The sequence below is a fragment of the Camellia sinensis genome, chromosome 3 (genome assembly GCF_055761805.1).
Source record: "Camellia sinensis isolate YWXY chromosome 3, ASM5576180v1, whole genome shotgun sequence".
NCBI lineage: Eukaryota > Viridiplantae > Streptophyta > Magnoliopsida > Ericales > Theaceae > Camellia > Camellia sinensis.
Genome location: NC_138963.1, coordinates 185430192 through 185443056, shown reverse-complemented (window position 1 = coordinate 185443056; position 12865 = coordinate 185430192). Strand labels below are relative to the sequence as shown.

Here is a 12865-nt window from a genome sequence, read left to right as displayed (position 1 = left end):
TATCTCAAGATATATTTCAAAACAAAAAAAAATTTGACCACGAAAATTTATTTCAAATTTATATGTGGATGTAGATTTAAAATTTGCAGAATATGGGCTATATATACAACGAATGTAGAACATTTATTACTTTTTTTAGATAATTTTATGAATATTTTTTTTCTAGAGTTTTTAGTATTGCTATTTCAAAATTTCACAACATTGCGATATTGAGCGGACATTGATGGAATGCATTTCTAGGAACAAAAAAAGTTTCCTTAAACTTTTATTTATTTATTTAAGGAGAGTAATTACATTATTATAAAAAATATTTATATCATCAAATAGATAATAGCTAGAAAGTTAACAAATCTAACAACCAATCTATCAAGCCAAGCATAATAACCTACTACAAATTACATACAATTCTTATACTGGGTATAAACCATCTACCATAATGAGTATCAAACTCTCATCCATAAGAGTTGAACTTGAGATCTCACACCACAAAAGGTACTATACAACCATTACACTAAATGTCCTGGTTCAACTAAAGTAGAAATCCATGATTAAGAATCTTGAGCTTCTTGTAATGCAAGTGGTTTCATAAATTGGAATAGATTTATTGATTATTAAAAATAACCATCTTTGGTGTTTAGGCACATCCCATTTGAAAATACAATGCCTTTTTTTGAGAAAGACTAAGTAGTTGTTTGATATGTGCTATATAAGTGTACTTGTTGACTTTTTGGTTGAAAATCTAGAAATCCCCTAGATGTTGATTTGTGATTATGTATCAATTTTAAGCAGAATATAACAATCCCAATCAAACAATCAAGACAAAAAAATACAACGATTTAACGTGGAAAAAACCACAATTGGACACCTCCAACTGTGATCAAAAAACCACGGGCAACAGCCACAAGAACAATCCACTAAGAAGATTTAAAGGAATTATACAAGTATACTCTCAATTACCTAGCGAATCCACCACGCCTAATTGAACCAACCTCTATGTGCCTCTTCCAACCCCATCTTCACCTCGGAATTGTCTTTACGATGAGCCACCCCGGAATCCACCAAAGCTTCAGGCTCGAATTCTTCAGAATCCACCGAAGAACAACTCTCTTTTTTATAGCAAACAAAAACCTTTGATGTACTCTCTTTAAATCATGAGTTGAATACTCAAAAAAACATCAAAGAAAACTCACAAAGTATCCCCAGATATAAACCCTAGAATACAAAAAGAAGATCTAGAGTAGTAATCCTAAAATCTGACCCAACACGCGAATTTATAGAATCTGTCCCGCGATCTCCGCTCGAGCGCCCAACAACCCGCTCGAGCGTCTTCAGCAAAATATGCGCGTGATATAACAGAGGTCCGCTCGTGCGCCAGAAAGCTCGCTCGAGCGCAAAATCACATATCTCAGTACTTTTGCAGGCGACCAAAATTGCTGGAACCAGGGATTCTCCGCTCGAGCGCGGGTATGTCCGCTCGAGCGGACAGGCAATTTTGAATGCATTTTTGCATTTTGCTTCGGGGGCGCTGCCCCTCGACCCCGCCGTGACGCTGCCCCGGACCCGCCAAGGGGCGCTGCCCCTTAGACCCCCGCGAGCTCACCGGGCAGCTCGATCCCCGTCATAATCAGCGAAGTGGCAATCTTGAACGCTTTATCATCACAAACTTCTCTGAAAAGCACAATTCGGGTTGAATTCGCATCTAAACACTCATAGCCTCACTGAAATAAAAAGTGCGAATAAAATTACAACTCAAAGGAGTTTTGTCAAACGGGATTGCCAAGAAATGAAACCTAACATTGGTACTATAAGAGTTGAACTTGAGATCTCACACCACAAAAGGTACTATACAACCATTACACTAAATGTCCTGGTTCAACTAAAGTAGAAATCCATGATTAGGAATCTTGAGCTTCTTGTAATGCAAGTGGTTTCATAAATTGGAATAGATTTATTGATTATTAAAAATAACCATCTTTGGTGTTTAAGCACATCCCATTTGAAAATACAATGCCTTTTTTGAGAAAGATTAAGTAGTTGTTTGATATGTGCTATGTAAGTGTGCTTGTTGACTTTTTGGTTAAAAAAGTAGAGAAAAAAAATGTATGTTTAGGATAACTTTTTAACTTTTTACGAAAAGATGTGCAATAAATATTGTAGTAAAATCAAAATGACCATTTTTCCTTTTGACTTTTTGGGTAATTGAATTCAAATGGAAAAATAATAATTTTCCCTTAGTGGCTTCCTCCACAAGCTGCCCTTGAATAGTATAGACTTTTTTTTTTTTAATCTTTTTTAATAACTTTTTGACTTTTTTAATTTATCCCAAATAAAACCTAAATGTCCTTTTTTGAGAAAGACTATAAATTTTCTTAAGGGAAACTCATTATACGTGACCAAGGCTAATAATTACAATTCTTTGAATACCATTTTCTAAAAATTAGTCGCAAACTATTTACAACCGCCTAATCTACTTATGGTGACTAATGGTTTGTCGTCGGAAAAAAAAAAATTTAAAATGCCCACAATGTTTTAGCAACCTATATATATATATATATATTCAAATATTATATACAATAAATGTAAAATGATATTTGCAAAAATTCTACTGCTCCTGTATTATTTTCTATCACTTCCCTCAACAAAGTTATCTTTCTTCAAAAAAAAAAAAAAAGAAAAAAGAAATATGCATACAAAATACAAACTTCTATACATGCAAAACAAATATCCATCAACCATCCTTACAAGTATTTATACAAAATACTTATAGATTCAAGTATTCAAAAAAAATAAATAAATAAATAAATTCTCAATTTAGCTCTCAATATCACCCACTCAATAATATCAACTACTCCCTCAACACTATTTGCAAAAATATACATCAATATATTAGACATCATTAGAAACAAAGCCATATTTAGACCAGGCCAATTATGACATAACAAAACAAAACAAACATAACATAATTACAGAGGTAAAACAAACAGGTAGATATACAACATAAGCATGCCAAAAATGCTAACAAAAAGTTATAGTCAATGCCAATCATAAAACCTGCAATAAACACAATAAAAATGAACAATTTGACTTTCAAATAGCATAAACATTTGTTGGGTTTTTTTTTTTTGCTATGTGACAAGAAATGCTAAGAGGGGGCAACCATTACGTGGCAGCTCTCGTGTGGGCTGAGTTGTGACCATAGGAATCCCTACCCACTCGAGTGCCGGACAAAAGGGATCTTAATGGACCCACTCTCAAGATGGACAACCCCACTGAGAACATAGTGATAAGGAGGCATTGGCCAAGTTTAATAGGGATTAGTCTCAGCCGAGCATCACCCCAGAGACTCACCAAATTACATTGGATTGGAGTAAGCCCGTAATCACCGGGCTACATCCCTCGGATAGTAATTGTTGAGACATTCACAATCAAACATAACCAACTACTCATGTGAAGTCAAAAGATGCTAAGAATGAAGCACAACTGTACCATCTTGTAGTGATCGGGTTTATCAGTTTTCTTAGTGAAACTTGGGATGAATCCCCACTTCATGCACTAAAGAACCGCACCATCACCACCAAAACCATCTTCTCTTCGAACCACAGTCAAATCCCTTCCGAGAGAAACATTATAGGATGGTCGGTACCTAAAATTCAACCCAGCTTCATTGTTCAATAATTCTAATTCACAAAGTCTAGTCCAATTTATACATTCTAATATATATAACAATAAAATAAAATAAAAAATTTTACATTCTCAAAATCAGACTTACCTCTGAAATTGCTCAGTATTGATTAACTTCAAAGCGAGCTGCAATCCAGAGATAGTGATTTTGAGTTTTTATTTAATTATAATTGTTTGAATAGCCTAAAAGGAGTTTAGATGGATCAATAACAAATATAAATTAGACATCTATAACTCTATAAAAATTTGAGAAAATGAAAAAAAAAAAAAAGCTTAAAATAAGGAAAGAAATTTTCAAAAAAAAAAAATTCTTTAAAAAAAATAAAAAATAGAGGACAAGAAGATAAACTGATTTGTAACAAAAATAAAAGTGAATGTGTCTACCTCTAAAACTCTTCTGGTCCTTAAAACCCCTTTGAGCTATTCAACCATGTCATTAAACTTATTTGAAACAAAAAATGAATGTTCAGCATCATAAGAGGCTGATAATACTGCCTTAATCAATGAAGGAGTGAAGCTTTGGAATCAGAGGATCTAAAATAAGTGGTTAAAAGTTAATGTGTCGAATGTAACTTCAATAAAAGTAAAAATACAAATTGGGGAGTAGTGAAGCATAAAAGCTAATATATGCCTAAAGAGCAAACAATTTCACCAGATGGCCTGATCAAATTAGAAGATAACTCTGCCAAAACCACATTAACTTATGACTTTATCATAGAAAATCTAATATCCAAAATGAGAGTTATAATAATAATAAAAAAAAGAATGAGTTAATACCAAACCTCATACTTCAAGAATCCTTCAAGAACATCCAAAAGCAAAGGGGCACTATCTCTGTTCTTGTTAAGATCATATCCATTGTTGCTACTAAATTCTTTTAACTCAGCTTTCCAGGAATCCTTTTGTTGCAATTGAAGTTAAAATTAATACAAATCCATTGCAAGAAAAATTAGAAGGAAACTAAAACACATATAAGAATTATTGTAATAAAATTGGCAACATATTGGACAGTACATGATTCCCAAATTACACTCTGGCAGATAAACTTTTTGTGTGTGGCCCAGTTGTGCCTTGTCCAAGTATTCACATATCAGTGCAGTTAGCAGCTTTCCTGCATATAGCGATCCCGGGTTTACCCTTGTTGTACAGTGATCCGGACATGTGTCCGTGGATGTTGGTAGTTGTTTATTATCTTGTTTGCATCCTCTTTACTTTGTATATTGAGTTATAGGATGTGTTGGGCAGGTTTGTTACAGGTTGGTTGTGTTTGGGAGCCTAGTGCTGCTGCCCAGATTTTTGGACCTTCGCTCGAGCGAGGAGTTGTTCGCTCGAGCGAGAGTTGAGTTCGTGTCTGGTGGATCGAGCCAGAATGGCTTCGCTCGAGCGAGCGATTGCGTCTGGTTCTGGACCTGAGAGTTGCATTTCTTGGCTCGAGCGAGTTTTCTTCGCTCGAGCGGTCTGGTTGTTCTTCGCTCGAGCGAGAAGTCTGTCGCTCGAGCGTGCTTCTGGTTGCAGACCTGAGGGTTTGAGTTGTTGGCTCGAGCGAGCATTCTTTCACTCGAGCGCACTTCTGAGTTTTCGGCTCGAGCGAGAACTTCTTGGCTCGAGCGAGAGTTTTCTGTGTCTGGTCGCTCGAGCGACAAAGGCTTCGCTCGAGCGAGCGTGTTTTATATCAGCGGACAGTAGCGTTTTTGAACATCAGTTTTTCACTTTCTTTTTCTTTCGAACCCTAGATCCGAGACTCTCTCTCTCTAAACTTACACTCTCTCTAAGATTTGATCTCCCTAGAGTGTGAATCTAGCCTAGGGCCTTTGTTAAAAAGATAGAGGGCGTTGAGAGCTTCGACTTAATCTGAAAAAGTTTGGATTTGGAGCACGTTGATCTTCGAGTCTTCATCTCCTTTTTGGCTCAAACTTCGAGGTAGGGATATCCTACTCCTCTCTATGGGTTTTGTCTTTAAATTTTAGTATTTTGAGATGTTGGGGTTGGTTTGGTAATTTTGTGAAAGTTTGGGGCTTTTGTGTTATTTTGCAAAAGTTGGGGTTTTATTCATAATAAACCTAGATGCATGTTTGGCAGAGAGAAATGGAATAAATGTTGAATCATTGATGAAAACGGGACCTAAGGGTTGAAATGTTAATTATGGAAATGACCTAATTACATTGTTTGATTAATTGGGATAATTAATTGTGAGAAATGAGGAAATGAAATGAGATTGTTGAGATTGGGAATGCAAAGGGGTAAAGGGTGTAGTTGAATTATTTATCACTCACCGGAATGAAATGTTGATTGAATATCCATTGTGCATTTATTTTCTGTTTAGAAATAACTGTTTTGGGCTATCGGTGGAGGATAGTCGTGATTGTTGTAGACAATGCATGATGATTAGGCAAACGGAAACTAATCAATGGAATGTGTCATGGAATTTGACGGTTGATAGAATACATTAACTGTATGTATTGAGTGATTGTATATAGAACCTTTGTGTTTATATGCATTGTGTAGAGGAGGAGATGGGGGATGTACTCCGCGGTTTAGGGGAAGATGGGGGATGTACCTCTAAACCGGATAGGATTGGGAGGAGATGGGGGATGAACTCCGTAGATACAGCTCATATGCTTGTCTAGAGAAGTGAAGATAGAGCTCATATGCTTATCTTTGTGAAGTGTGGATATAGCTTATATGCTTATCTGTGAATGTGGATATTGTTGTTATACATATCTGTTGTAGAATGTGGATATAGCTTATATACTTATCTGTGAATGTGGATATTGTTGTTATACATATCTGTTGAGAATGTGGGTAGAACTTATATGCCTATCTATTGAAAAAGGGAAAATGAAAGGTAACTTGGACTCATAAGTCGTATGACATAAATATGTGATTTATGTGAATGTATCAGTGTTGGCCATCTATCAATTGCTAATCTTTTAGTCATTGTTCATGGTTGGTTTAGTGTATTTCTACTGGGCTGTGACTCACCCTATATGGGAATATCATTTTCAGGTACAGGTAGCATGCCACCTCCAAGGACATAGCTTGGGAGGCTAGAGGCGGACATACTTTTGTCGTTTTACTTTTTGATGTATTACATGTAATTTCAAGCCAAGGGCTTAATGTGTAAACGAGTTAGTACTCTTTTGTTGTAACCAAGTGTTAACTTGGAAAGCTGTAAGCCCATAGGGCATGTGCTTTTGTTGTTAACATGTAATACTTTTGTAATAGAACTCTGATAAATGGAAGAATGTGGAACTTTTACATATCAATGTATATCTTTATTGATGGGTTTAATGTTGTTATTTTGAGGGCGTTACACTGCATTTAGTGCATTAAAGTGCAAGACAAAAAATACACGACAGATATAGATTAGAAAGGTAAGATGCAATAAAAGATAAGGGCGAACATTGCATGTTAAATTTTTAACATCTTTAAAAAACACAAACAAAAGTATGCCAATAGGTAAATTTATGAAAAGAGTTTTCCTTTAATCAAACATGTCACTCATGAATCAGTTAAATTGGTTTGGAAGGAAATTAGTATGCAAGTGAGTGTTCGTACTTTGTAGGGTTCTGCAGTAGCCGAAAGCCTTTTTAATTTAAGGATGGTAGACAGGGAGACAAGCTCATACATCCTTCGATTCTGCATACAACAGAATGATAAAATTTAAAAATGGAATTAACTTGAGCCCCTCTTTACTCACTCTTTCCGAAGGTTCATATATTTTAACTGATTCAAATCCAGAACAGGTAAAAATGCAGTCAGGCAAAAAAAATTCTGTTAAAGTAGGGTCAAAACCTTGCAGTGTAACCTATGAAAATAATTATTATCTGGAGCTTAAACACAAGCTGCATAATTTGGAAAGTTATCAAAAGATTATGCTAGCTCTGTCTGCAAATAATCACTAACCACTCCAGTTCCAAAATCATGAGAATAAGAAAGGGGGAAATATAGAAGAGGAACCTTTAGGAGAAGCATGAAGTTGTTTTGCACGGCCATTGCAGCTACCCAATGAGAAAACAACTCCCACCTTTTTATAGCAGTTTCCAAACACAAATGTAATTATATTATAAAGTCATCAATAACTATCTTAAATACTATTCTCATATCAATTTCATACAGCCCTTCCAATTTCAAAATTACTTCTTCAATTGTGTTCAATTTCATACAAAAACAAAGGCCAAACTTTATTTTTTGTCTTACAAAATTGGAAAAATGCCTTATTAAAATGAGTTTAGGTTTAATAGAATTCTGAAAATTCATCATTTGTGTATAACTGTGACAGAGCACGAGCAGCACCCTAAGCAATACTTAAAGTAAAATAGACTTCAAGCAAGAACACTACCAATGGAAATATCCAATATCTAACTTTATAGTAGTTAGGAACCTAAACTTGAATATATACGACATCACTAACACATCATCAATGTGAACTAAGCATCTACCAGAGGCCATTTCAAGTAGGCTAAGAATTTCTTATTTCATTAAAATGGGGAAAAAATTAAATTGAAGTAGATAAGTAGCAATCTATAATGACATATTAGTGTAGAAAACATAGAACCATACATAAATCACTAATGGATCAAACTCCATACATAAATCGCCAATGGATCAAACTCCATTACACACAGAAAGCTAGGGTTCAGTTTTCTTGATTAGAGAGAGAATATTGAAATTAAATGGCGAAATTGATAAGTTCTGAACAACTATATAATCTATTCAATCTTGTTATTTATCGAACACTATAAGGTCTAAATCTATAAGGTCAGAATACATAAAACCTGGGTTGTATTGTTTTCTCTCTCAAGAAATTAATAATAAAATCTAGTTCTTCACTTTTCTATCTTTCTTATTCTTCTCTGCTTCCTGGTTTTCTATTAGTATAAGCTGTTCTTTCACAAATTACATAAGAGATGACAGAAATTTGGATATAGAAATTACACCTTCATCATTTTCGCAGCACAAAAAAACCAATGCTTAGATCAAATTCTATAGTCTTCTACAAAGCACATCTAAAATTCACCAAAATACGACTATAAGCTAAAATCCATGCACATGCTCCAATCTAACATGACAAAAAATAACAATAATAATTCAAATTCAGAACTGAAATCAAGCAAGTTTAGAGCATGTTCATCATTTTCGTAATTTTCGTAGCAGATGACGAAGGATTGATTCAAACCAAAGCTTCATCGAAAGGTGAACTATAGAGAGACGAAGAAGTTAAAATACGAATGAATTATTTGAAGAGACGAACTGAGATGAGAGAGAGAGCGAGAGAGAGTGAGAGAGAGAGAGTTCATACCGTTGGAGGTCTCTTCTTTAGACGACCATGGTGATCTATAGAGCGAAATTGAGAGAAGGAAATCAGATTCTCTTACTCAGACACGATCGAGTGAAATCAGATTTGGGGGAAATGAGAGTCTAGTGGAAATCAGTCTCCGTTAGGGCATATGTATAAGAAAAGAGAAAAATAAATAATAGAAAAGAGTATCAAGGTTGGAATTGCATATATTAATTTTTGCGACAGTCAAATCATCAGTCGCAAAAAATTAGTCGCAAAAAGTCACTTTTCTAGTAGCGATGAATGGGTATCTTGAAGTAGAACTTACCGACATAGGCGTAATATATGATGACAGCTCATCAAATAAAGGCAAGAAAGAGGCCTTGAATGTTTTTATCAAAGTTCCCATGATTTCACCTACCTGAATCAGGAAATCCATTTGTGAGGCAAAAAATGAAATTAAATTTTATTAGAACCATATAATAAAAAGATGAACATGTGATCCATGACACTAAAAAATGATTAGTGGAAGACAAACTTGATCAAATAAAACTTCTTCCTCTTGCTCATTTTCCTCTCTTAGTATTTCCCACTCCTCAGAATTGAAGTCTTCAGCTTCGATGGAAATCAGCAGCAAGTTTTAACAATGAAAACTAGCCAAGTTGAGCCAAGACAAGCCAACCAAAGACTATTTATTTAGCTCTTATCCAAATGAACTTTTGATGAATAAAAGGTAGTACAGCTATGGGGACTTTATTTGGGGTTTTCAAAATCTCTTCATCCTTGCCCTCATGAAATTATTAATTTGTTAAAGTTCTAAACTTCAGGTTCCAGAATTGTGAAACTGTATATAGCGTGTCACCAATTTTATAGATTTAATCAAATTTTCAGAACAAGAATCCATTAATTAATAGAGCCATATTCATATTGAATTCATAGTAATCCATTGGATTACCAGATTGTGGTAAGAACTCTTATGGTCTGGATCATTGCTGATCCATTCAACTTCAACTTCACAAATGAATTGCATTGAATTACGAAATCATTTTCTATTAAAAAAAGATAAAAATAAGAGTCTATGATCCAATTGTAAAATGAAAACCATTTCATTAGATTTGACACAGAAAATGATCTCAAATATACAATAGCATGGAATCTATATGTTTTCCATTTATAGCAAATAAATTATTTGAAATAACCACAGTATAAAAATGGAAAACCTGTATGCATTATTCAATGCATCCAACATGCTTTCACATATTTCTGTATCAGGCTCCTGCAATATGATGCCCATTAAAAAACTTTAGTTCTCAAATTAGAAGCATAATATAGTGACAAGAATTATGTCACCACACAACATAATTATTTAACAACAAACTACACCTTATGCAAAGCTTCCACCAAAAGCTAGAACAATGTAGTCAGATAACTGCTTAATATAAGACCCATTACGACCTTGAGCAATCCCCTTCTCTACAACTAATTTTGCTGAACATAATAGCTCCAACATGGCTTGAAAAATAATAGTTCACCTCAAGATATTCAGTACACCGACAATAATGAAAAACAAAGAAAAATGGGAAACTATGACTCACGCGTATACCAATTTATAATTGTACATTCCTTCTCTAGATGGGGCATCATGACTTGCAGTATCATTTATCTTTGGCTTTCACCCATTTATGTTGCTTTATTGATGCCTTGATGTCACATAATTCCACCTAATTAGGTAATTGAGGCTCCAGCTGCAACCTGCAGGAAAAATTCAATTCTAGCTACTGCCCATTTTTCAATCATAATATCTAAACATCTTATTTAGAATTAGAAGCCTATAAATTTTGGATTGCTTATAGTTATATAACCCTTTTTTTTTTCTAATTTAAAAAAATGGAATTGTCAAAAGGAAGTTGATTAAGAATTATACAACAACTCGATCATGTTCAATATTTCAAGATTGAAAATTGAAATACCTTCTAGCTACTATAAATGAAGGGAAATTGTTCCTTGTAGCTAGTTAATAATATTTCAAAATTTTCAAGTGTATCTGTTTCTATTCAGATGCATTTTCCATCCACATTATGTGCATCATTATCTCAACAGCTAGCTTCAGATAATAATAATTCTTCCACAGTATTTTTTGTATTAATTAGTATTTTGTTTTAATTTCTCTACATATCAATCACCATCATTTAAAGCAATCCCTATTGCTAGCATATTTCTTCTTTCACCATAAACGTATTAGTTGCCACCGAGTTCTATACTTCAATATTACCAATAGCTAGATTGTTAAATCAGTACCAAACCTCTATATTTTTTCAACCAAACCATTTCAGCTTTCTTCATCATTATAATATACTATCTCGAACAGGATTTGACATTTCAAATAAATCTCCAATAGGGGTCAGAAACATATCCTCCTTGCACTCAATTAATCATGTTCTTTACCCATCCAGATCAAATATAATCATTAGAGCACTACAGAAAGAACAACAATCTTTTCTTTCAATTACATTTTGTAGTAGAAATGTTCTATTTATTATATACAATTCATGACAACCAATACAGTAATCTGAGAATGAAAAACACATAAAAGTAGCTGCATAAACAAAGTATCACCAATCAATCAATCAAGCCATATATATATATATATATATATATTCAATTGAGAATGAATGGTAAATAAATTGACACGTGATTCAGACAAACCAGTAGGCGTGCTCGCAACCTTTCAAAAGAGCAGTTTCTTGAAGAACTATCTTATTCAAACAGATGGCACAAATTCCATGATGATTTTCACAAGCCACCAATTTACCCTCCCCTATACTCTGCATTTCCTTTTGAAAATCACCATCATATTCCAATTAACAAATCCAATCAAATACACTAACCCCTTATGCTCAGTTTGGTTGCTACCAACATGAATCAACAATAAATTAAACAAAAAAAAATCCTAACATTTCTCCATAAACTCAACTAAACTGAAACCAACCCAGGTATTCGGCCCATGTTTTTTCAAAAACCGATTTTTAGTAAATCATAAGAACCACGAGATTCAAAGATTTCTTTTTCATTTTCCATTTTCCAATTTTCCCCCCTCAATTTTCTCAAGTACCAAACAAGATAGGCTCCAGACTTTTGGGAATCGCCAAGGAATTAATACAGAGGGAAACATGAATCGACATACCCGTTCTTGGATCGATTGGTCGTTGGTTCGGTGGTTGTAGCAGCGGAGGAAGAGCCCTCACATCTTAGATCTACCATAAATCCAGCAGATATGAAGCCTTCACATCTCATATCGTCGTCATCCGAGAATGGCACGAAGATGGTGAAGACGATGGTGGTGGTGGTGTGCGGTGGATGTGAGGGTGAAGACGGCGACGGCCATGGAAGAGGAGTAAAGGGCGGGGAGATTGTCATCGATCTGGTGAGGAAAGAGAAGATGAAGAGAGAAAAAAATGTAGAGGGAAGTAAGCCGCCGGAAGCAAATTGATGTCCTAAAGCAATAGGCCGAGAAGAGAGAGAGAGAGAGAGAGAGAGAGAGAGAGGTCAGTAATAGAGGTGATGGCGGCGGCCCAACAGTCACAGTAGCAGTGGCGGTGGTGTCGGAGGCAGAGGGGAAAGAGAGGAAGTGTAACCGTGTATGGGTTTGAAGAGTTAGGTTTTCTTTTTGATGATGAGTAGGAGGTTAGGGTTTTGGAGTTGAAGAGTTGGAGTTTTTGATTTTGATTTTTTTTTTTGGCGCTCAAAAATTTTATTTTGGCACCTATTTTTATTTTGGTCATACTATTCACGATAGAAATTGCATGTCATAAAAAGTAAATATTTTTAACGGCATGTATAAATATGTCGTGGAAAGTGTACTTTTTAACCGTTAACTTTTTGTGCGTCGTAAAAAGTGTAATA

General features: G+C 34.7%; 1 protein-coding gene across 39 annotated transcripts; it reads right to left on the bottom strand.

Moving 5' to 3' along the window:
- Positions 1 to 2755: 2755 nt before the first annotated feature.
- LOC114288289 (uncharacterized) lies at positions 2756 to 12639 on the bottom strand. Of its 39 annotated transcripts, none has more exons than XR_014364984.1 (13): positions 12147 to 12631; positions 10566 to 10714; positions 10346 to 10474; positions 10183 to 10238; positions 9291 to 9383; positions 8984 to 9102; positions 7642 to 7708; positions 7240 to 7320; positions 4696 to 4792; positions 4464 to 4580; positions 3770 to 3807; positions 3487 to 3643; positions 2777 to 3051 (listed from the first exon to the last, which is right to left on the bottom strand). XR_014364984.1 is itself a non-coding variant. In XM_082921650.1 (12 exons), exons 8-12 carry the CDS (start codon positions 7675 to 7677, stop codon positions 3553 to 3555), a joined length of 363 nt encoding a protein of 120 aa, XP_082777776.1. In that variant the 5' UTR covers positions 7678 to 7708; positions 8984 to 9018; positions 9291 to 9383; positions 10183 to 10238; positions 10346 to 10474; positions 10566 to 10714; positions 11669 to 11787; positions 12147 to 12637; the 3' UTR covers positions 3030 to 3552. The 39 variants fall into 39 exon arrangements, 23 of the variants coding, with proteins under 23 accessions (XP_082777776.1, XP_082777782.1, XP_082777774.1 ...); XR_014364992.1 differs by having other exon boundaries at positions 4471 to 4580; XR_014364982.1 differs by lacking the exon at positions 4696 to 4792 and having other exon boundaries at positions 2756 to 3051.
- Between the last annotated feature and the right edge of the window lie 226 nt (positions 12640 to 12865).

What these genes read in the sequence shown, in the direction of transcription:
- LOC114288289 (XM_082921637.1), bottom strand. Translation starts at nt 9,401, where the DNA reads ATGGATTTCCTGATTCAGGTAGGTGAAATCATGGGAACTTTGATAAAA. An exon ending in CATATATTACGCCTATGTCG is followed by an intron (nt 7,321 to 9,290) that starts GTAAGTTCTACT and finishes TGTTGTATGCAG; the next exon opens with AATCGAAGGATGTATGAGCT. An exon ending in AATACTGAGCAATTTCAGAG is followed by an intron (nt 3,644 to 3,769) that starts GTAAGTCTGATT and finishes GTTGAATTTTAG; the next exon opens with GTACCGACCATCCTATAATG.